The sequence below is a fragment of the Nannospalax galili genome, unplaced genomic scaffold (assembly GCF_000622305.1).
Source record: "Nannospalax galili isolate Female #2095 unplaced genomic scaffold, S.galili_v1.0 scaffold77, whole genome shotgun sequence".
Lineage (NCBI taxonomy): Eukaryota > Metazoa > Chordata > Mammalia > Rodentia > Spalacidae > Nannospalax > Nannospalax galili.
The window spans coordinates 4015359-4039616 of NW_008341457.1; the positions used below are offsets into that span (position 1 = coordinate 4015359).

The following is a 24258-nucleotide window of genomic DNA, read 5'->3' on the forward strand; positions in this document are numbered from 1 at the left end:
GCGCGGCCACCGCCTCCCAGTGCACACACGGCCATGGCGGAGGTGAGTGAGCGGCCCGGGAAACGGCCCCTCCCGCGCGCCCTCCCGGCTCGGCCCGGCCCGGCTCGCGCCCCGCACCCGCCCGTGCCCCGGAACCCCCCCCCCTCGGCCCGAACGCGAGCCGTCCCGCCGCCCCTCCCCCACAAGGCCACCTCCGCGCGGCGCATGCGCGGGCGGGCGGGCAGGGGGGGAGGGGCGCGGGGCCTGAGCCACGGACTGCTGGGCTGCGGGGCGCCAAACCCCGCGCGGCGCGGCCGGATCCGGGCGGTAGTGAGCGGAGGGAACCGCTGGCTAGTGGGACTGCGACGCCCGCCTCGTGCCCGGGCCGCCGGGGAGGAACAGGACGCCAACTCCGCGGCGCCCCGCAACCGCAAAGTTTCGCCGGTGGAGTTGGCCTGGCTCTGGGAGGTTGCGGGCCTCCCCGCGGCACCCGAGACCCGCGAGCAGAGCTGCCCCGGGGTGCAGCTCCTCAGCCCCGACGACCCCCGAGGGGCAGCGGCGCCGGACGTCGTCCTGCTCTACACCGGTGCGCCCGTAGGGTGCAGGCCTGCGGCGGTGCCGGGGTCTGGCTCTCTTCGACCCCTCGGGCTGGTTCTTTGCTGATCCCGGGGTCTTTAGAGCCGTCACTTTCTTGCTTGCCGGGCGTCTGGGGAAACTGAGTCCCGGTGCTGGCAAACGTCAGGCTCACTAGACATGGCAGAGTGTGCGCCGCTGCACCCCAGTTCCTTGCCTTGGGGAAACTGAGTCCTCATGAGGCAGAGCCAGGTCAGCCGATGCGCCTCTCAAGACATGGTGGCCGAGAGCGTGTTTATGGACCCTAGTTCGTTCCTAGGGGACCTTTGGGGAAACTGAGTCCTCGTGCAGCCAGAAGCCAGGTCATGTGGGCATGGTGGCTGAATTTGTGATCCTGGTTCCTTGCTTAGGAGAAACTGAGTCCTCATAAGGCAGAAGCCAGGCTCACTAGACCTGTTGGCCGAGTGTGTGCTCCTGCACTCCAGTTCCTTGCTTGGGGGTGGGGGGCTGTCGGGGGAAACTGAGTCCTCATGCAGGGAGAACCCAGGCTCACTAGATATATGGTGGCCGAGTGCATGCTCTTGGACCCCAGCTTGGCTTCTCTGGTCCTGGATGGCGTTTGGGTGGTTGAGAGGTTCACCCTGAAGGATTCACTACAAGGGTGCAGGTGTTGAACCTTTGAAGGCTCTCCAGCCTACATCCTACATCCTGGTCCCTGACCCTAAGGTTCCCGAAGGGCTCGGCCTCAGTTCCCTCGTCTAAAGTTGATGGTGGTCTCCCATAGCTCAGAGGGCCTGTGAGATCTTGATGCTGTGGCACATTGCTCTTAAAACGTGCCTGGTGTCATCTGGTAGTACTCAGTGTCAGCTGCTTGGATAGTGTGTCTCAGTGGAGGTTATTCTCTTAACTTTCTAGAAACCCATCTCTGCTGTGGGAGCCCCACGTGACTTATTCTGCTCCTAGCATAAACTGTCCCGTGCAGTTTGCCTGCACCCCCTGGGCAACTGTTGTAGTCTGCCCGTGGGGCTCCATGCGAGCTGTCCGGCCTTGTCTGGCCCCTTCAGCCTTGACCTCAGACACCATCACGGACCCCAGCTGCCCAGCTCCACCCCATTTTCTTCATGCCTTGAGTCCTCAGTACCATCCAGCTCCACCTGTTTGTTGTTCCTCAGTATTCCAGTTCCATGTGGGTGTAGGCAGGTGGAACCTGTCTCTCGGGATGCCCCAGTTGCCACAGTGGTGGTGTGAGGCTGGGCCACCAGGCTCTTCTGAGTGTGGATGGGAGTCTTGCTGTGTGGTGGGTCATCTCAGAGTTTCTGAACTCCTCAGAACCCACTGGTTCTTGGCTCCTGCAGTTCTTGGGGTTCCCACTCAACCCATCATACATTGCAGTTTGTGCATGACTGGGCCTGGAGTTAATGCAGAGGTTCCTCCCCCACTGGGCAGGCTGTGGGCTGCAAGGCTGGCCTGTGATTGCTGTGCTGCTTGGGCTTCCTTACAACATGGTGACCATGCTTCATAGGTAGAAACTGGTTGACAGCCAGGGACCCAACCTCTAAAGCCAGGCTTTGTCTCTACCACAGTCCCAGATCCTTGGGCCACGTCTCACATGGGAATAAGAGCTTGCCAGCCAGGTGCCACCCTTTCTGTGTCCAGGCCTCTGTGAGAAATCGGGGTGATGGCTTCCACAGCAACCCATTTTCACCTCTGTTCCCAAAGACCTTGATGGGACCCCCCCCCCCAAATCATCTGGTTCCCTTCTTGGGAGATAAAATTCTAGAGTGGGCTGGCTCATGAGCACAAGTCTTTAATTCCAGCACTCAGGAGGCAGACTTTGTGAGTTCGAGGTCTACATAGCGAGTTCCAGACCAAACCACACATGTGCGGGCGCAACAGACACACAGAGCAACAACAACTCTAGAGTGTTCTTTTTTTACCTGGATTACCTTCAGATGTCTGTCCCCCCCCAACCTCCCACTGCTACCCTCAGGGATATAGAGAGAGGACTGGGGGTGTTGCCAAGACTGCCAGGGGGAATACCCCAGGAAGATGAGGATGCCTCACTTGAGTACAAGGTGTGAGACACCTCCCACCTCCCTGAGCACTGTCCCTTCCCTTCCTCTGGTTCTCTGTGACTGTCTCAGCTGGACCCCCACCTGATCCAACTTCATTTGTTTTCTATTTATTTATTTATTTATTTATTTATTTATTTATTTATTTATTTATTTAATTTGTGTGTGGGCATACATGTGTGTGCTATATAGACCAGGCTGGCCTTGAACTCATAGAGATCCGCCTGCCTCTGTCTTCCGAGTGCTGGTTTTTTTTTTTGTTTTTTTGTTTTTTGAGACTGAATCTCCCTGTAGCTCCAGCTGGCCTGGAATTCTCTAGGTAGCCGAGGATGGCCTCAGTCTCAAAGCTCCCCCTTTCTCTGCCTCCTTCATGCTGGGGTTAAAGGTGTGCACCCCTATGCCCAGCTTACCTGTCCTTTGCTTTCTCACTGCCCTCTGTCCCTGTGTGTTACAACTCTGAAAGTCGACTGGGCTGTGGTTGCTCCTCACTTAGAACCTTGGGGTTTCCTGACAGGATGTAGCCTTACCAGGTGTCTACAGGTGTACACTCCCCATTGCTGCGTACCAAAGTGCAGTGTTGTTTATGTTCCCTACAGAGGGATGTGGCCGACAAGGCTCATCCGAGTCTCAAAGCCCCCATGCTTGACCTATTTGTTGTGTGTGCTTGAATAAGTGACTTGACCCCTCTGAGTTTGGCTTCCTTTACAGGTGAGCTGATTGCCTCTGAGTTTTCTCCAGGTTGTAGTGCTAGAGTGTTAGTTTTCCTTTTCTTTAATTGAATTTTTCCAAATTTCACACAATATATTTGATTGTATTTAGATCTCTCATATCTGCACACCCTTTTTACTAACCTCACACCAAATTTCTGTATATATCTATCATGGTTTGTGTCTCCAATGCCCTTCAGTGTAGGTTCATCCACTAGAGTCTGGTTAACCTACCAAGAATCTCACCCTTATTTATTTATTTTATTTGGGGGGGGGGCAGGGATAGGGTCTCCCTGTAGCACCAGCTGACCTGGAACTCCTAATGTGGACCAGGCTGACCTTGAGCTCACAGAGATCCACCTGCCTCTGCCTCCCAAGTGCTGGGATTAAAGGTGTGTTCAGAGTCCCACATCCAACTTTGTCATTGCACTGTTAAAGAGTTCTCAACTTGGGGCTGAGAGGTAGTTTAGCAGTTAAGAGCACTGGTTGCTCTTGCAGAGGACCCAGGTTCAGTTCCCACACAGCAGCTAACAACCGTCCTTAACTCCAGTTCCAGAATATCTTCTGGTTTTCGTGGGCATTGCACACATGTGGTGCATGTACACAGGTGGCAGGCAAAACATTCATATACTTAAAATTTTAAAAAAAGTTCTGAACATGCACAAACCACTTTTCCATATGCATAGTGGCGCATGCCTTTAATCAGCACTCTGGAGGCAGAGACAGGCAGATCTCTGTGATATTGAGGTCAGCCCTGTCTGCGTAGCAAGTTACAGGCCAGCTGTGACAACAGGGAGGCCCTCTCTCAACCCCCGCCACCAAAAACAATCAAAACCCTATAATAAATCAAAACCCCACAAAAAAGCTGATGTGCGCTTTGCAAATATCTGTTCCATGAGATCTGTCACACTGTATCTCTATTAAACAGGCCTTTTGTTCTGTTGCATGGAGTTGTTCAGGCGGTCAGTGGGAGAGTTTACCTTTGAAGTCTTTGTTCTGTCCCCAAGACCTGTACCTGTCTGGGGGCCAGCCCCACCCTGCTTGTGGTGCCTGGGGCTCTGTAGTGATTTCTCAGATCCTGCCCCATTTCAAAATGCCTGTGGTTCTTCTGGGTCCCTCACGTTTCTGCATGTTGTTCAGAATCAGCCTGTCAGTTTCCACAGTCCAGGCAGTGCTAGCTGTAATAGTCCCTCAAGATGATTCCCCACCCCCTGCCCTTTTTATTGGGTCTTTTTGAGACAGGGTCTCCCTGTAGTCTCAACTGACCTGAACTTGCTATGTAGACCAGGTTGGTCTCGAACTCAGAGATCCACCAGCCTCTGCCTCCCTAGTGCTGGAATTAAAGGTGTGCCCCACCATACCCGGCTTTAACCCCCCCCATCTTATGATGTGGGGTCCACATCTTATGGCAAGGGGTCTGAGCATGGCTGTTCTTTGCCTTGTGGGAGTCTTTCATCTCTGTTTACATGGCTTTGTTTAGGTGACTGCATCCCAGCACTGTTGTAAGTGGAGTCACTTTCTTTTTTAAATGGAAGCAAGTCAAACCTATGTAATACATACATTTTGGGGGGGGGGGTGTCTTTTTGAGACAGAGTCTCCCTGTAGCCCCAGCTGACCTGGAACTCACAATGTAGATCAGGCTGGCCTGAACTCACAGAGATCCCCCTGCCTCTGCCTCTCGAGTGCTGAGATTGAAGGTGTGTGCTACCATCCCTGGCCCATAATGTTCTGTTATTTAAAAAAATTGTTTTGGATTTATTTTACTTGTACAAGTGTTTGCCTGCATGTAAGCACACCCATGTTCTGCAGTGTCTGTGGAGGCCAGAAGAGAGCATCAAGTCCCCTGGAACTGGAGTTACAGACAGTTGTTAGTTGCCATTTGGGTGCTGGGAACCGAACCAGGGTCCTCTGCAAGAGCAGCCAGTGCTCTTAACTGCTGTGCTGGCTGCTCTGGATTCTGGAGTCACTTTCTTAATCTTGGAGAAGTCTGATGCTGCTGTGAGAACAAGATGAATTTTGGCAAACTCAAAGTTACTGGGGAAGAGGTGTCTGCCCTCCATCCCATTTCATTCTCTTGCAACTAATTGGTTGTCCGGGACCAGGTTGGAAGAAGTGAGGGAGGACACAGATGGGGAAGAGATGTGCCCGGGCCTCTGCCCTTCGCCAGGCATCATGTCTCCATCCTGGGTTTATAGACTCAGCCTTGTTCAACCATAGCCTCCATTTCTGGAGCCCTAGAGATTCTGGCACCTGAGAGTCTGCTGCTCTTTGGATTTGCCTGTTTTCTCCTTTTCTGTCCATAGGGTCACAACTGTATTGTTTTATATCTGGGTTTGTGGCTGAACCTCATGTCTCAAGGTCCCTTCACACTGTAGCTGAGGTTGGATTGTCTCAGCACTGAGTCCCCTGCCGCCCTCAAGGTTACCAGGGGGCCAAGTTCAAATAGCTGCCATGAATTTTTTTTTTTTTTTTTTTTATTAATGGGGCTGGAGAGCTGGCTCAGTGGTTAACAGCACGGGCTGCTCTTGCAGAAGACGTGGGTTCAGTTCCCAGCACCCACATGGTGGCTAACAACTGTCTATAACTGCAGTTCTAAGGGGATCTGATGCTGTCTTCTGGTGTCTGTGGGCATTGCATGACATGGGTGCACTTACATACATGGAGGTAAAACACACACTTAAAAATAAATTAAGAAAATATCTACCGTGCTAAGGTCCACAGGTGGGTTCTGGCTGACTCAGCCCTGTCTTCCTCTGCAGGCCTCCTCGCTGGAGAGGCAGAGTCCTTGTGTGGCCTCCTGCCTTGCACATAGCTTGTGTCCCCGGGAGCCCAGCTTGCAGACCACTGCAGGTACTGTCCTGGCCTTCTGCCTTGGTCCTTCCCAATGTGGCTGAGCAGGGTGGGTACAGTGACCAACCCTAGAGTCCAGGGAGGCGCAACCCCCCCCCCCAGGAGTCAGTGTGCACAGTGGTCAGGACACTCCCTGTCCCTAGAGCTATGGAGAGGTGGCTGGCTAAAGGGAAATGGCCAAGAAGGCCCCTTCCTGAGTTGGAGCTTGCCTGATGGCCTTATGGTTCCCAGCTGAGGGTGAAGTAATACAGGTTTCTATCACCATGAGCAGCACAGGGAGACTGCTATACTTAGGAGACCCCCTATACCTACTCCTATCCAGTCTACTCACCCTCCAGTTCCACCTCTACCCTGTTCATGCGGCCCCATACCCACCCCATTCAGTCCATGCACCCCCATACCTCTTCCATTCAGTTCACTCTAGAGCCTACCCCATCCAGTCCACATGCCCCCCATCCCTCTCCCCATCCAGTCCACCCCAGAGCCACCCCCATATGGGCCACACGCCCCTCCTCACCCACCCATCAGGCCTTTGCTTGCCTGCAGCCCATGCCAGCACCTCCATTATGCACTTCCTTTTAGTACCTGTTAGTCCTGAGTCCTCTGGGGTCCTTGCTGGAGTTTGACCCATCTGAGTGACCAGTGTACATGGGACACAGCAAGATCCCCTTCTTATGGTAGGGCCAGGACTTGCTCACCTACCTGAGTCTTTTCCACAGTGGTGTCCATGGGCTCTGCAGACCATCAGTTTAACATCACTGAGATCCTGTCACAGAACTACAGCCTGAGGGAGGGTTGTGTGGAGGCCTCTCGGTGCTCCAACAAACCTGAGGAGGAACTGGACAAGGACTTCATCTCGCAGGTACTGTGACCACCACTCACTTTGCTCTCCTTAGGGAACATATTATCTGGCCCTGGGCACACACAGTTTGCAATGAGCCATGGTTGGTCCCCAGCCTTGCCACACAGTACTGTCCACAGCATGCTGGAGCCACTGGCCTTAGGGCCTGCTCTGCACCCCAACTGCCACTCAAGGCTGGTGGCGGACTACAGGCTCTTTAGTCTGAGATCCCATTTGGCTTTTTTTTTTTTTTTTTTAAGTCTTAATTATTTTTATTTTATGTGTATGTATTTATTGCCTGCATGTAGGTAAGTGTACCCGTGTCATGCAGTGCCTATGGAGGACAGAAAAGGCTGTTGGATCCCCTGGAACTGGAATTACGGACAGTTGTTAGCAGCCATGTGGGTGCTGGGATTCGAACCCAGGTCTTCTGCAAGAACAACCAGTGTTCTTAACCGCTGAGCCATCTTACCAGCCCCCATTTGGCTTCTTTTTATGTGTATGAGTGTTTGCCTACCTGTATGTAAGTGCACCCATGTTGTGCAATGCCCACAGATGTCAAAAGAGGGCATTGGATCCCCTGGAACTGGAGTTACAGATGGTTGTTTGCCACCATGTGGGTGCTGGAAACCAAATCCAGGTCCTCTGCAAGAGCAGCCAGTGCTCTAAACTAGTAAGCCAGCTCTCCAGCCCCACATCTGACTTCTTGGCAGTTCTGTCAGACCTGTGAAAGGTCTCCCTTCTATAGCATTACCTAGTCAAGTGGTAAACTGATAGCTTCACCAGCCACCCTTCCAAACAGAAGAGGAGCTCCTGTCCAGCAGTACCACATGGTTCCATACCAAGGGCAAGGTTTTCTAAAGCAGCTGCATGTCCTGGGGTCACCATGGGGACCACCTCTCCCACACTTGGTACAATGCCCAGCATGAATTGGCTGCTTTGCCCTTCAGGTCTAGATGGGCAGGGCCAGGGAGGTTCTTCTGTGGTTAGAAGTCCTTGGGTGAATCAGGTAGGAGTTTGGGTACCAAGGAATGGGGGCTTGGGGGGGGCAGACTGGGAGCTGAATCTGAAGAGGGGCTCACACTGGCAGAGATGCCAGGGAGGGAGTGGGATCAAATCCTTTCTGTTTAGCTGCTGCGTGGCCCCAGCATACAGCTCTGCATTTGCCAGCACTCCAGTGTGATGCATCTGTTTACCTAATTTCCTGAGTTGAGTTTTTCTTCAGTCAGAAGTGGGTGTTGGGCTTTCTTTCCCTTTGGCTTGCTTGTTTCATGGCACACATCAGGATATGCTATGCTCTGGGACTTTCTCTCAAAGCTTGGGGAGGGCTGAACATGGTGGCACTCGCCTATAATCCCAGCACTTGGGAGGCAGAGGCAGATGAATCTCTGTAAGATCAAGGCCAACCTGGTCTACGTAGTGAATTCTAGGCCTGCTGGGGCTACAGGGAGACCATGTCTTAAACAGTGATTTTGAGGGGCTGGAGAGATGCCTCAGTGGTTAAGAACACTGGTTGTTGTTGCAGAAGACCCGGGTTTGAATCCCAGCACCCACATGGCAGCTAACAACTGTCCATAACTCCAGTCCCAGGGGATCTGACAGCCTCTTCTGACCTCTGCGGGCATTGCACAACACGGGTGCACTTACCTACATGCAGGCAGGCAATACACACATACACATAAAATAAAAATGATAGCCCAGCGTGGTGGCACACGCCTTTAATCCCAGAGGCAGGTGGATCTCTGTGAGTTCAAGGCCAGCCTGGTCTACATAGTGAGTTCCAGGACAGCTGGGGCTACAGGGAAACCCTGTCTCAAAAAAGACCTCCCCCCAAAAAGATTTTTGAGCTGGGTGTGGTGGGGTACCCCTTTAATCTCAGCACTTGGGAGGCAGAGGCAGGTGGATCTCTGTGAGTTCAAGACCAGCCTGGTCTACATAGTGAGTTCTAGGCCAGCAGGGGCTACAGGGAGACCCTGTCTCAAAAAGATTTTGATCTGTAGAGATGGCTCAGTGGTTAAGAGCACCAGCTGCTCTCACAGAGGATCTGAGTTCGATTTCCAGCACCCACATGGTGGCCTAACAGCCGTTTGTAACTCTAGTTCCAGGGGAATTTGACACCCTCTTCTGATCTCCATGAGCATTGTACAACACAAGGGCACTTACATACATATGCTGCAGACAATACACTCATATATATAAAATAAAATTTTTTAAATTAACTATTTTAAAAAAGCCTGCTGACTCTGCTGTGCATGGTTGCCAGGTCTGTCCATATCTGTCCTTGCCTCTGTATTGTCTCCTCTGCCAGTCCTGATGTAGGCAGTACCACCCTGTGGGAACTTGCTGAGAGGTGATGAGGGGTCCTGGCTGTGGTGATCAGCTGGGCACAGGCAGAACCGCAGGGTACACCCTCTGAGGGCCCTGCACCCCCTGATGGGCCTTGTACCCCGTTTCCAGAGCAGCGACATGCCTTTAGATGAACTGCTGGCACTGTATGGCTACGAGGCATCAGACCCCATCTCGGAGCAGGACAGCGAGGGTGGAGACACGGCCCCTACTCTCCCAGACATGACCTTGGACAAGGTGAGTGAAGTTTCCACTGGAAAGGCCTTTCCCCACTCCTCTCGTGTGGGAGCTGAGTAGGAGGGATGCTGGGCACAGGATGAGGGGCAGACCCAGAATGGAGTGGGTAGTGGAGAGGCCAGGACAGGAGGCACTGGGCCCAGGACCAGGGAGGCCAGGCTCAGGGCTATTCTCTACAACTCTAGTTGGCACAGCCATGGCCACCCTGCCCTGGGGTTGGACTGACTGACATTCTGGTCTGGGTGATGAGTGCCATCCCTAGGAGGAGGGACCAGGAAGGAAGCTAGAAAATAGAAGGCAGGTGGGATCTGCATGGATTTTAACACTGGGTCTGTTGCCTCTATCCCATGCACTGTGGCGGGCATGGCTTCTTGGTATCTGCTCTGGAATTGTGGTGACACAAGCTGTGGTGATGCAAACTGCCATGTTGTCTTCACCATCTTGTTAAGGAGCAGATTGCAAAGGACCTGCTTTCAGGGGAAGAGGAGGAAGAGACACAGTCCTTGGCTGATGACCTCACCCCATCTGTCACCTCCCACGAGGCCTCAGACCTCTTTCCTAACCAGAGTGCATGTAGGTGTCCTTGGCCCTTCTACCACCACAGCCATGCACATGGGAACAGCCTGGACTGTAGAGCCCTGTAAAATAGATACTGGGATGGCCCAGGGTGGGGTCCGGGTCCTGGCCTGTGAAGCAGGTCACTGAGTGGTTTATGTGTATGTATATGTACCATATGTGCAGTACCTGAAGAGGCCAGAAGAGGGCATCAGATCCTCTGGACCTGACAGGTATTGTTAGCTGCTATGTGGGTGCTGGGATCCAAACTTGGGTCCTCTGCAAGAACAGCCAGTGCTCTTAACTGCTGAGTTGTTTCTCCAGCTCCAACATGGAGTGATTTTGGTAGGAGCAAACAGGAGTGGGTCTGTGCTTGGCAGTTGAGGGATGGTGACCCTAGACTGTCAGGTGCTCCTAAGGCCTGCCAGCCTCTGCTGGCTTCTGTCAGCAGAGAGGCCCCTTCCTGGGGGATATGCTGCTGGGTGGGGGCTACAGGTGGAGCTGCTATCAAGGACGCCTGGGGCAGCTGGTCCCACTGCTGGTGGGTACCCCTCAATGCCTCTCTTACTCACAGCCCTGTTCCTGGCTGGTGACAAGGACCCTGGGTCCTCGACCTCCTCTGACACTGAAGAGGACACCCTTCCTGGTAACAAGTGTAAAAAGGTTCGTGGCTGTGCTCTGCCACCCCCAGGTGTTCCCCAACCCTTCATAGCTTTGTGTCCCCTTCTCAGGAGGAGACAGTCCTGTGGCTTTCAGGCAGTGGGTAGGGGGCTCACTGTGGCACCTTGGACCTGGACCTTGCCTTTGCAGCTGCCCTAGAAGTGACTGACCCCACAATGCCCCTCAGCATCCTGTTGGGACCTCCAGGGCAGACTGCATAGTGCTGTGCCTCACCCACACCCAGGCCTCTGCACCCCAGAGCGCAGAAGTGGGCATCAGCAGGCAGACCCATGGCTCCAGGCAGCCTTGTGTCTGGTGTATGATTCTTTAGAGCCCTGATCTAGCCCTTGGTTCTGCAGGAGATCATGGTGGGGCCTCAATTTCAAGCTGACCTCAACAATCTGTACTTGAATCGACACTGCGACAAGTGTAAGTGGGCCAGGAGGCCATGGGGAGTCCTGTCTAGGGGCCCTGGGGTTCAGGGGGAGGTCCATAGGGGTGTCACTGGAGGCAGGGGGAAGCCCATCAAGGAGTCCTGGGAAGACCATGGGGGGGGTTCCCTGGAGACAGGGAGAGCGATCCATTGAGGGGTTCTGGGATGCTGGTGCCCAGCACCCCAGGTATGTCCCTTGATTCCCATCGCCCAATGTCCCCGCCAACAGCACCCCTTCCTACATGGGCCCAGTGGCTCCTCTTGCCCTCTGGGTCTGCCCTCCCCCCAGACTTGCAGTCCCTGTGTCACTCTAATTGTCCCCTGCCGTGGTAGGTCACTGCCTGTCTGGACATCTTGCCCCCAGCAGCAGAGACTTGATGGGACAGGACAGACAAAGATAGAGGGTCAGAGACTGGGGAGCTTTGCTGAGACATGGGCTGTGTGGGGTGTATCTGCTTAGCCATAGGCTCGGAGAACCAAGGCAGAGACATGTTGACAGCTTGCCAGTGGAGCCTGTATATACCCTGCTGTGCCCTTGGGCCCAAGTCTCAGCATGTCCCCAGGCTTGTTCTCCCCTGGATGTCTCACAGACAGGGCTTCCCATGTGGCCTCAATGTCACCTCTGTGGGCTATGCCCATATTGTGAGTGCTGTTGGCATACTGTCACATGTACATGTTTGTCAAGGCTGTCCCCAATTGGATGCAGAGTTTCCCCAGCACACAGGTACTCTTAAGTCCTCCCTCGCCTGGTCAGTACCCTCATGATGTGACAAAAGGCTGCCATGTTCGAGATATCTCTCTCTCTCTCTCTCTCTCCCCTCCCTCCCTCTCCCTCTCCCTCCCTCCCTCCCTCTCCTCCTCTCTCCCCCCTCCCCCCACTTTGTGGGGTTGTTTGCAATGTTTGGCACATGGTCCTGGGATGACACAGGTCTCCCAGCTTGTGGCTCACCCTCTGTCAAGAGGGTGCTGCAGTATGGGCTTATGTGATGAGGCAGTTTATTTGATTTGATTTTTGAGACAGAATCCCATTGTATAGCCCCAGCTGACCTGGAATTCACTATGTATACCAAACTAGCCGCGAACTCATCAAGATCTGATCTGCCTGCCTCTGCCTTCCGAGTGCTGGGACTGAAGGTTTGCACCACCATGCCCGGCATAAATTTTTTAAATTGCGTTTTTATATATTTATGTGTATGAGTGTTTTGCCTACATGTATATAACTGCACCATGTGTGTGCAGTGTCCACAGAGGCCTGAAGAAGGCATCATATCCCCTGGAACTGGAGTTACAGGCAGGTGTGGGTGCTGGGAACCAAACCTGGGTCCTCTGCAAGAGCAGCCAGTGCTCTTAACCACTGAGCTGGCTCTCCAGCTCCCCTTTTTATTTATATTTTGTTTGTGTATGTGTGGGTGTGTACCTGTGGAGGTCAGAGGTCAGCTCACAGGAGTCATTTCTCTCCTTCCACCATGTAGGTCCTAGGAATCAAACTCAGCTTGTCAGGCTTGGTAGCAAGTACCTTTACCTGCTGAGCCACCTTGCTGGCCCTTTTCTTTCTTAACTCCCTGTACTTATGGGTTCCATTCCAGGTGACTGTAGAGCCCATCCTTGCTGCATCATGCTCAGAACCCATCTGTCCTGCAGACTTTGCTTAGCTGGGAATGAGCTGTGTTCTGTGAGGTGTCCCATGTGTGCACCAGATTAGAAATGGCATCTCTGCTGGGTTTGCAAACAGTGGGCTGGCCTCGTTCCAGAGCAGCCCTGGTGTGAAGGGTCACCCTTCAAGTCTGCTCATCATCTGCTTTCTTGCCAACATGGTCTCTGACTGCAAACTACACTTGTGCATATCTTGGTTGTCCTAGACAGAGTAGTAGAGCAATCCCATCTGGGTAGGGGGCGTCAGTCAACAATAGTGGTTTAATTTCTCCAGTTTGTGAGCAAATGCCTTAAAGAAACATCAAGGTTCACTTAAATTTAATTTATTATTGGTGTGTGTGTGTGTGTGTAGGTAGGTAGGTATGCATGTGCTTACACTTGCATGTGTATGAGTGTGTGCATGTGTGTATGTGTATGTGCATATATATGAATTCATGTGTCTAAGAATGTGTATATGCTTGTGTGCATGAATGTGTATGCATGTTTGTATGTATACATGTGCCTGGACATGTGTGTATGTGTATGTTGTGTATGTTCACATGCTTGTGTATATGAATATGTGCATGCAGGCATGTGTATGTGTCTGTGCATGCCATGGGGACTCCTGTGGAGGCCAGAGGACAATTTTTGGGAACCGGTTCTCTCCCTCTACTGTGGGTTCCTGATATGGAACTCAGGTTTGTGCTGAGCCATCTTGCTGGCCCACAGGATTTATTTTGGCTCACACACGGTTTGTTCAACCCCATGCACTTGGGCAGAGAGACCATCATGGCTGTGGGAGCCTGTTCGCCTCACGGTGGACAATAGGAAGCAGGGACTGGGGCCAAGGGTAGCTTTCACAGGTCACTCCAGTGACCCCCCCAGCTTGGCTCCTATAATGCTGCATAGTGAACCCCAGCCACACGCTGCTAAACAGAAGCATGCTTACACTAAGGGATAAATTGTGGGATAAGTTAAAACTTCACTGAGTGGACTGGAGAACTGGCTCAGTGGTTAAGAGTACTGGCTGCTCTTCCAGAGGACCCCCAGGTTAATTTCCCAGCACCCACATGTCAGCTATTTAAAACAATCCTCTTTAACTCCAGTTCCAGGGGATGTGATGCACTTTTCTAGCCTCTGGTGGCACTACACTCACACACACATACACACATACACACATACACACACTTAACTGAAAATAATAACAGTCATAATGTCTGTTGGAGATGGTTTACCTCCTGGCTGTTGTCAAGAACATGGTGCTTTTACTCTTGGCCTGTTTTTCTGTATCTCATCCTCCCCTGTCAAAGTTAGGGGACAACCCATTCCCATACCTTGGATGACTTGTGACATAAGCATGCTTGGGTCTGAAGTCAGGGGCCAGCCCCACTTCCAGAGCTAACTTCTCAGTGAGCTCACACAGCACTCGGCAGTTTTTCAGGGTGACATACATGACACCCTGCCACCTGTCCAGGCGCTGCGTCTCCTGGCTGCCTGTGCTCTGCTGACTGTGTCATGGTTAGTTTTGGGGCTCAGATTGTCCTGGATGGTGAGAGGTATTGCCCTCCAGCCCTCCCAACCTGGTTCACCCACTCTCATCCTCTCATCCTCCTTGGAGGGACCATCCTTCCTTGTGGAAGCCAGTTGCTGCTTTGCCTCTGCACCTCTGGCCCTCACCTAGGTTTGAGGGCACAGCGGTTGGGGCGTAGTCATGACCAGGGCCATTCCTGTCCTGTCTGGGCAGCCTGCAGTTGGCCCACAGCCAGCCAGGTGGGGAGTGCCTCGTGGAACCATGCACCTATGCACTCTGAACCGTTGCCTACACCCCTTCCTCACAGCTCCCAGAGCTGCCTCTGACATGTTCAGTCACTGGCTTAGCACCCTGAACTTTGTTTCCCCACCTCCACCCTAGGCCTCCTGGCCTTTATTTCAGTGCTCAGCTTCACTCTGGGCCCACCTGTGACTTTGAACTGCATACATCTCAGAGATGGCAGCCCAGCTGCGGACTGCAAGGTGCTGAGGCCACCCCTGTGGTTCCTCTGGTACAGGTGGGAGCCACTGGCCACCCATGACCCTCACCTTCTTCCCATGCAGTCTATGAAAGTGAAGACCAGCTGCTCTGGAGGCCCAACGTGCTCCCTGAGCGGGAGGTGGAGGAATTCTTGTACAGGGCGGTGAAGCGGAGGTGGCAGGAGACGGCCAGCCCCCAGCTCCCGGAGGGCGAGGTGGTGAAGGACAGCGAGCAGGTCTGGCTGCGAGGGGGTGGGTTGCTCTGCAGATGTAGTAGCCAGGGGGAGTGGTCAGGCAGTGTGGACAGTATGATAGTGTGGGTGCCCTGTGTCACCCGTGGTGTGTGCAGATACCCCCAACATGGCCCATGATGCCATGATACAGATACAGATGGGGACTGTGGTGGGGGTGCATTGTTTGACTCTGGGAGTCGTGGTGGGGGTACTCCCTGTGCTGATCGGGTGACCAGCGGGAAAGGTGAACCGCGCTGTTCTGTAGGCACTGTATGAGCTGGTGAAGTGTAATTTCAACGTGGAGGAGGCCCTGCGCAGGCTGAGGTTCAATGTGAAGGTGATCCGAGGTGAGTCGTAGCCCCGGGGTCCCTACCTTGCTCCCCGCTGCCCCCTGAGTTGGCTGACCACTTCCCTGTGTTTGCAGATGGGCTCTGTGCTTGGAGTGAGGAGGAGTGCAGGAATTTTGAGCATGGCTTCCGAGTTCATGGAAAGAACTTCCACTTGATTCAGGCTAACAAGGTGAGGCTCACCCTCCTCCCTCTGGCTCCCCACCCTGCTTCTCCCTCTGGGCGCTACCACATTCATTGACCAGGCGTTTTTCCCATCCCCAAAGACAGCAAGACTCTTGTGGCTGAGCCTGACTCACTTTGCTCACAGCACCCTCCTCCTAGTCACACATCCTACCCTGCAGTCACATGTCCCCCCCACCAGGCTTTCTGCCTTTCACAGACTTGTGTCCCCTGGGGGTGTCTGTGTCCTGCAACAGTGCTGCTGGCCACACCTCTCTGCCTCCCTTCTCCCTGCTGGTTGTCAGGCCCAGTCCTGCCATAGTCTTAGCCTTGTTCCCTGGGGATGCATTCTGGGGCCTCAGAGTCCTCTTCTGAGGGTGGTATCACAGGAATGTTGCTTAGTGTGGCTGGCCAGAGCTGGCCAGAGGCAGTGCTCAACCCGTCAGAGTTGGCTGGAGCTGCCGTGGGCTGGCAGGCTCTTCTGATGACAGATTTACAGTGGCCCTGAATCTCTGTCCACAAGTCATGTAGGCCACAGCAATATGTGAGGGGCCTGTGACGGCTGGCTCTTAGAGAAGAGCCTACCTCTGTGTACACCCTCCAGAGGTAGCCCACTCCACACCAGGAGGGTGTCCAGACATTTCAAGGTGCTGTGTGTCACATTGCACACTGGCGGAGAGGGGTGGTCTGTGAAGCAGAGGATGTTGGGGAGGGACTCCTGTGTTCATGTGGGTGGGAGACTCCCTTGGACATTGGGTGGAGGACTCCTGTGGACAATGGTGGGAGGCCCCCATGAGCATCCAGGTAGGAGCATTCCCAGGTTCCACCATAGCACATCCCTGGGCAAACTGCTGGTGTCCATTGGAGTTTTTGCCAACTGCACTCAGCCTGCTAGACACAGCAGGGGTGAGACCTGCCAGCCATGCCTGCTGGCCCTGTCTGTATTTGTTGCTTTTCTTGTTTCTGTGACCAGATTCTTGAGTAGAAGGAATTTAAGGGAAGGAAGGGTTACTTAGCTCACAGTTTGAACAAATAGATCCCATCTCCACAGGGAAGGCCTGGAGGTGGGAGTGCAAGATGGCTGGTTGTGTTGGGTTCCCAGCCTTGGAGTGGAGAGAGATGGATGCTGATGCTAAGCTGATTTTCTCCTTTTTTTCCTTTTTATTCAATCAGGACCCTAGCCTGTGGGAAGGTGCCACTCACATTCAGGGTGGTTTTCTTTCCTCGGTTAAATCTCTCTGGAGATCCTTACAGATATACCTAGGGATGTGTCTCCTAGGTGATCACAAATCCAGTCCGTTGACAAGATTAACCATCAGAAGTCCACATCATTTGACACTAGGCATCACTTTTTGCCATGACACTTCACCTCTTGTCTTCAGAGGCTCATGGCTATCTCGTAATACAAAATGCGAAGTTCATCTCTAATCCTTTGCAACCCCAACACCATTCAAAAGCCCAAAGTTTCTTCTGAGACTTGTTGAGATGATCTCTCTTAACTGTGAACTCCTGAAAATTCAAAAGATAGGTTACACACTTCCAAGATACAGTAACATACATTACTTTCCCATTCCTAAAGAGGATCCAGGTTCAGTTCCCAATACCTACATGGCTGCTAGCAACCATCCATAACTCTAGTTTCAGGGGATCCATTGCCTGCCTTTGGTCTCTGCAGGCATTGCATGCATGTGGTGACCTTGCATGCTTGCAAAACACATAAAAATAAATAGATCAAACTTTTTTTTTTTTTTTTTTTTTTTTTTTTTTTGAAAAAAAAAAAAAAAAAAAAAAGAGGAAGGCATCTCATGGATGTGGTGACCTTGCAGTCTTGAAAAAACAAAAAAAAAAAATAGATCAAACTTTTTTTTTTTTTTTTTTTTTTTACTTTTTTGACTTTTTGAAGCAGGGTCTCCCTGTAGCCAGGTCACTGGTCACTATGTAGACCAGGCTGGCCTTGAACTCACAGAGATCCGCCTGCCTCTGCCTCCCTAGTGCTGGGACTACATGCGTGCGCCACCACACCTGGCTTCAAACTATTTTTTTAAAGACAGAAGTTCAGGGACTAGAGAGATGGCTCAGTGGTTAAGAGCACTGACAACTCTTGTTTAGGACCCAGATTCAGTTCCCAATATCTACATGGCAACTAACAACCATCTGTAACTTCGGTTCCAGGGGATCTGATGCCCTCTTCTGGCCTCCGAGAGCATTGCAGGATGCAGGGTGCACCTACATACATGTAGACAATACACTTTTTTGGGGGGGTCTTTTTGAGACAGGGTCTCCCATAGTTCCAGCTGGCCTGGAATTCGCTAAGTAGACCAGGCTGGCTTTGAACTCACAGTAGTCCACCTGCCTCTGCTTCCCAAGTGCTGGGACTAAAGGTGTGCACTACCATGCCAGGCTTGCACTCATTTATTTTTATTTTATTATTATTGTCTTTTTGAGACAAGATCTCCTTGTAGCCCCAGCTGGCCTGGAACTCCTTGATTCTCCTGCCTCTGTCTCCCAAGTGCTGGGACTAAAGGTGTGTGCCACCACGCCTGGCTTGGTAATATATACATAAAATTTTAAAATGTAATAATAATAAAAAGACTGAAGTACAGCGGGGCAAGCTCCAAATGCTTCAGATTGGAGAATCAGGCAGCCCCACCTGTACAGCTTTGCTGCCCTGGCATGTGCAGCCTCTCGGGCTAGCTCCACCCAAGCCTGCGGCTTTCCATGGCCCGTCCTGCTGTCATCTCCTTTGTAACTTGGGCTTTTTGGCTTCATATGATGGCCTCTTGGCAAAGAAGTTGACCCTGCCATGCATTGCCTGGCTTCGGTGGCTTTCTAGTGTGTGAGTGCCAGCCTCTACAGCCCACTTGCACTTTCATTTTGCCATCTGCAAAGCCAGTGCCTTGTGTGTGGTGCTGCCAAACTCTGCCTGTCTGTTCACCCTGGCTGGACCTTGCGGCATCACTTCCCTGGGTGGTAGTTTTGAATAGGGAGCCCCTTCCATGACTCAGCCCAGCTCTGTCCTTTCAGAGAATGGTGCCACCCACTTTCAGGGTAGGGTGTATCTCCTGGGTGACTCCAGATCTAGTTAGGGTTCCAGTGCAGATCCATAGCATCCAGTGCCACTCCTGTGTGCACCCCGAACTGAGGCTGTGTTGTCAGGATGGCTTTGAGTCTGGGATTCACAGCACTGTGAATTCTCCCTCGTAATTGTTAGGTTCGTGAAAAGACCAGGACCTCTAGAGACCACTCTGGGATGAGAAAAGAAACTTATTGGGCTGGACAAGCTGCTGAACTGCTTCCATGGGAAAAAGGGAACAGCGATTTCTTGTCATAGCAGGCTGGATTTTATAGGATTTTTCTTTTGTGGGTGGGGGGAGGTGAGACTAGCAGGAAGGTGAGTCAGTAGCAGGTGGCTTGGTGTGTGTGTGGGGGCTTTAGTTAGGTATTTTTCAGTTTTTTGGTTGGCTGCGGTGGAAAATTGCTGTTTTGATTAGGGTGCATTGTTAAGACAAAGGTCAGGTGGTTACTTGAGAAACTAGGATGGTTTAGTTTCTGTTTCCCAGAATGCTGCCCACCAGGTTGTGATGCCATGTTGCTGGTCAGTAGTGACTCCATCTTGGGGCCCAGTTTGACCTGACAGTAACATCAAGTGGACCTCTGTGTCCATTTACTGACCCGACTTTGTCCATGGTGATTGCGCACTCGGGGCTCACTGTTCTTGCCCCACACCCTAGCTCGTGAGGAACAGGTGCTATGGATGTGGGCTGTCCCTGACATGTTGGTCTGAGGTGTGGGAGACAGGTGCTGCACAGGGGCCCCACTGTGTATTTGTGTTGTGGGTGTCACATAGGGAAATAACCTGGACTAAACTATGTTGGGGCACAAATGGAGCATGGGGTGGTTAGTGTCCAGATGTGGGGATGGGTGTCATGGGAGGTCTCTTGGGGCCCTGAGGGGAGGCACTGGCTCTTGAGTGGCAGGGACAAGGTATCCTGCTGCTCTGTGACCTGCAGCCGAAAGGATTCCTGTTGGTACATGTAGGTACGCACACGGTCGGTGGGTGAGTGTGTGGAATATTACTACCTGTGGAAGAAGTCTGAGCGTTATGACTACTTTGCCCAGCAGACGAGGCTGGGCCGGAGGAAGTTTGTCTCATCTGGAACCACGTGAGTACTGTTGGCTATCTGGCCTGGGTGGGTGTGGAGCTGGGGTGTGGCCCCTCCTGCTGGGGTCCTCCTTACAGTCTTCTTTGCACAGGGATGCTGACCAAGACCTGGATGGCCTGGAGCCTGATGGCCCTGCCCAGCTGCAGCCAGAGCAGGAGCCTGAGGCAGAGGTGCCCACAGGTGAGCACACATGGAGCACAGCTGTGGGTAAGGACAGGTCTCCAGGACCCACACTGGTCAGTCTCTGCTTGGTCCAGCCTGGCTGTGGGAAAGGTTAGCTCCAACCACCCTGCCATGTGGGGATCAGGGCAGGAGAGTGTATCTCCCACAGGCCACTGACCAAGAACCTCATGCTTCCTGACTCTGTTTAGAGTTGGTAAAGAGGGTCTCATTTCCATGGTCCAGCATCAGGTTCATGTGGTTCCCAGAACTGTATATTGTGCCATGTGGGCATGTAGTGTGTGTAGAACTGTCCAATGTCCATCTGTCTCACTCCAGCGAGTCATCTGGTCCTCTGTGGCATCTGGTTGCCTCTAAAACTGGGTGTGACCACTCTTGATCTTGCAGTCTCTGGCTGGGCCCATTGATGTAGCTGGCTTCTTTCAGTTTACATAGATTTTTTTTTTTTTCAATTTTTTTATTGTTGTTGTGGTTGTTCTTTGAGACAGGGTCTCTCTGTAGCCCCAGCTAGAACTCAATATTTAGACCAGGCTAACCTCCATTGCACAAAAATCCACCTGCCTCTGCCTCCTGTGTGCTGTGATTAAAGGCATGTGCCACCATGCCTGGCTGATTTATTTTATGTGTATGAGTGTTGGCCAGTATGTAAGTGCAGTTGTGTGTGCAATGCTCACAGAGGCGAGAAGAAGGCATTGCCCTGTAATTGGAGTTATGGACAGTTACTAGCTGCCACGTGGATCCTGGGAGCTGAACCCAGGTCCTCTGCAAGAGCAGCCAAGTGCTCTTAACCACTGGGCTGTCTCTCCAGTCTGTTGATGTAAACTTTTTCCCAGGACACACAGGGATGACTGTAGACCCGAGGGTGGGCTTGTGTTGAGGTCCCACTCATGCCGCCCTCACCCTGATCTCCTTGCAGAGCCTCTCAGCATGAACAGTGTGGCCGCTGGACCTGAACAGTCTGGAGTGGGCTCAAATGACCACCAGTCCTTGGAGCCTGGACCCTGTCCGTTCCAGCAGGTGGATGAGCCCCCTACTGTGTCCTTACCCCAGCAACCTGCCAACCTGGCTGCCCCGGCTGATTTCCCTTCAACTGCAGCTGCTCCAGAGCCAGGAGCCAGCCCTAGGCTGGCCGTGGACTTCACCCTGCCAAAGGACCTACCCCTTGTATCCAGCCATATGGATCTGAGTGAGGACCCTGTGGAGCCCATGACTCCAGCACAGGTGGCCCTGTCGGTGACTGAGTTTGGACTTATTGGCATTGGGGATGTGAACCCCTTTCTGACTGGCCACCCTACATGCCCAGCCTCCACACTGCGCTCAGAGCCCTTGTCACAGTGAGTGCCACCCTCCAGGGGGGTGGAAGAGAGAAATGGGCTGGCTCCTATGGGGCTGAGATTGCACCTTTGGCATCTGCTTCACTGCTGGGCGTGGTGACATACACATTTAATCCCCGTACTAGGGAGGCAGAGGCAGGTGGATCTCTGTGAGAGAGACCGGTCTTGGGATACATAGCGAGTTCCAGTCCAGCTGGGGCTACAGGGAGACCCTGTCTCACAAAACAAATAAGGGGCTGGAGATGACTTAGCACTTAGAGCACTGGCTGCTCTTGCAGAGGACCCAGGTTTGATTCCCAGCACCCACACTGTGGTTAACAATCATCTGTAACTCCAGTTCCAGGGGATATGATGTCCTCTTCTGACCTCTGGGCCCTGCATGACATGGGTGCACCTATCCACATGCAGGCAATGCACTCATACATATAAAAAAAAATTAGTAAATATTAAGTTTTTTAAAAACAAAAACCAAAAAAGAATCTCCTTTACTATTTTTTAGTTTTCTGACTGGTAAAACATTCAGATTTTTCAGTCCACAAAGCTGTAAGTGGGTGCAGGCCACAGGCCCCCGGGACTTGCCTAGGCACTCCACACTTTGCCCCAGTCTAACCAGGCAGAAATCAGAGCTGAGTTTTGGGTGGAGGTGGTGGCTCAGGATGGACAAGGCTTGGGTTGCGGAGACACTGACCTTTGCTCTTGGTTTCTCATAGGTGCAACGTCATGACCTGTTGACCCCTGGTTACCAGCGGCCATGTGTGGCTCGGACTGGACATGGCGCCACCACCAGGGCTGCCCGTCAGTCTTCCTGACCCTCTCCCACATAGGCTTTGGTGAGGTGGCCAGAGCCATGCAGACCCCAGACCTCAATACCCAGCTTCTACATCCCTGGGCTGCCACCGTGCGGTGGGGTCCACTGGGTAGCTGGGCTCAAAGAGGGCCTGTGTATCACAGAGCCGGTGGAGGTCAGGCAGGTGGTGCCACCTGGGGCTTTGGGCAGGACTCATCCGCACCAGCAAACTATGCCCGGGTACCCTGCACAGGCCAGCTCTTCCCTCACCCTGGCAGTCTGTGGCCACCAGCCTCTACCCACCCGAGAAACCTCGGGGCACAGAGCCGTATACCTCACCGTGTGGCCACCCTCTCTTGGCCCTCTGCCATCTCCACTTCAGGAAAAGCCTTGCTCTACGCCCCACCTGCCACCCTCTTCCCTCCCTGCCCTGTGTGTGGTGGGGCCTGGCAGCCCAGGCAATTGAGGAACAGGTGGTCAGCTCTCTCCTGCCCCGACCCTGCTGCCTGCCTGTGCTTGGGTCTCATTTCTTTGGAGGCTCCCGGCAGGGTGACTGGGTCTCTTGCCACCCTCATTTTATTTATGTTGGTGTTTACAATTTTGGAGTGGGGTCCTTTTTGGAGTGGGTTCCTGGGCAGGCAGCTCCTCCCCAACGTTGGCAGAGCCGTGCTGCATTTGAGCCTCTCTGGCTGGACTCAATTGTCCCTCGCCCCACCGAGGACACTGTGACGTGAGACCGCCTTTGCCCCTCCAGTGTTTTATTTATTAAATTTGATTTGAAGCCCAGGGTGTCTCAAGTGGATTGGCAGGGGCTAGGGGAACCCAGGCTATCCTTGATACCCTAGGAGGCTCTGGATCAGAGTCTGACTGCACAACAGGGTGTGTCTGGGAGGCATGGAGGATGGGGGCCAGCAGGTTAATGTGTGGCCACGGAGCAGGAGTCAGGCTGCCTCTCAGAAGTGGCCACTAAAGCCTAAACGTGAAGTACGCAGTCAGCCTTGCCCGGAGCCAGTGGCAGTGTCCTGGGTTGGTGAGCAGAGTGCCGTGGCCAGGCCAGAGGTTGCTGGGACAGGAAGTTGTGACACCATGGGTGGTCTGTCCCTGGCATAGCTCAGCTCCTGTGGGTACTGAGCACAGGCTAGGCAGGGACAGGGCAGCTGGCCACTCTCTGTGGTAACTGGGACCCAGACAGTGGGGCCTGAGGCTGAAGAAGACAGGTAAGTCCAGGAGAGACGGGGCAGGAGGCATGGGTGTTGAGGTCCCCCAGGGTTCTCGGCTCAGTCCCTGTGCGCTCTAGGCTGGAGTGCAGCTTGTTTGGAGGCTGTGGTCTGGCTTTTAGGATGACAGGTCTGCTGGCTCTGCTCAGAGTTCATGAATTTGCTTCTTGAGTGGTGTGGCCAGGAAGTGCCTGGGTGTGTACAGAGTGCACCCTTCAAAGATTGACTGCTTCGGTTCCCCATGAGGGGGTTCCTTGGATTTCCATTCCCACCAAGGGAGTCCTCCTCCCCGCCAGGCTCCCAACTCTTCCTTATTGATTATTTGGTCTTTTTGAGACAGGGTCTCCCTGTAGCCTTAGCTGGACTGGAAGTGTGTAGGCCAGGCTGGTCTTGATCACTCAGAGATCCGCCTGCCTCTGTCTCCCAAGTGCTGGGATTAAAGGTGTGCATGTGTCATTATGCCTGGCAGACTCTTCCATATTTATTGATGGAAACATCCCCCTATCCCCCGTGTCTTCCTGGCTATATGGGCCCTTTGCTTTATAAGTAGCACATACTCCATAGTCAGCAGTTAAAAATACTGGCTACTCTTTCAAAAGACCTGGGTTCAATTCCCAGCCCCCACATGCCAGCTAACAACTGTAACTCTAGTTCCAGGACATCCTTTTCTGTCCTCCATGGGCACTGTACTACATGGGTACACTTATAGACATACAGGCATAACACACATACACATAAAAATAAATTTTAAAAAAATTTTTTTTAATTTTGGGCAGGGGCATCAGGCTCTAGTTCAGGCTGGCCTGAACCTGAGGTAATCCTGCTTCACCCTCCTAGAACACAGCCCAGCACCTCCACCTGCTGGACACATGTCTACATTTTGCTGTCTGGGGTAAAAGTGCTGTGCAGACCCATGCAGGATCTCGAAATAGCTCCAGCT

General features: G+C 52.9%; 1 protein-coding gene across 4 annotated transcripts; it reads left to right on the forward strand.

Moving 5' to 3' along the window:
• Window positions 1-22887, forward strand: Mier2 (MIER family member 2). Of its 4 annotated transcripts, none has more exons than XM_008837225.2 (14): window positions 1-42; window positions 6091-6181; window positions 6901-7043; window positions 9480-9605; window positions 10055-10178; window positions 10735-10823; window positions 11180-11249; window positions 14980-15131; window positions 15394-15475; window positions 15553-15647; window positions 19676-19800; window positions 19892-19980; window positions 20897-21314; window positions 22025-22887. In XM_008837225.2, exons 1-14 carry the CDS (start codon window positions 34-36, stop codon window positions 22044-22046), a joined length of 1635 nt encoding a protein of 544 aa, XP_008835447.1. In that variant the 5' UTR covers window positions 1-33; the 3' UTR covers window positions 22047-22887. The 4 variants fall into 4 exon arrangements, with proteins under 4 accessions (XP_008835447.1, XP_008835446.1, XP_008835449.1 ...); XM_008837224.3 differs by lacking the exon at window positions 1-42 and adding an exon at window positions 225-804; XM_008837227.3 differs by lacking the exon at window positions 1-42 and adding an exon at window positions 225-804 and having other exon boundaries at window positions 10061-10178.
• Window positions 22888-24258: the final 1371 nt, after the last annotated feature.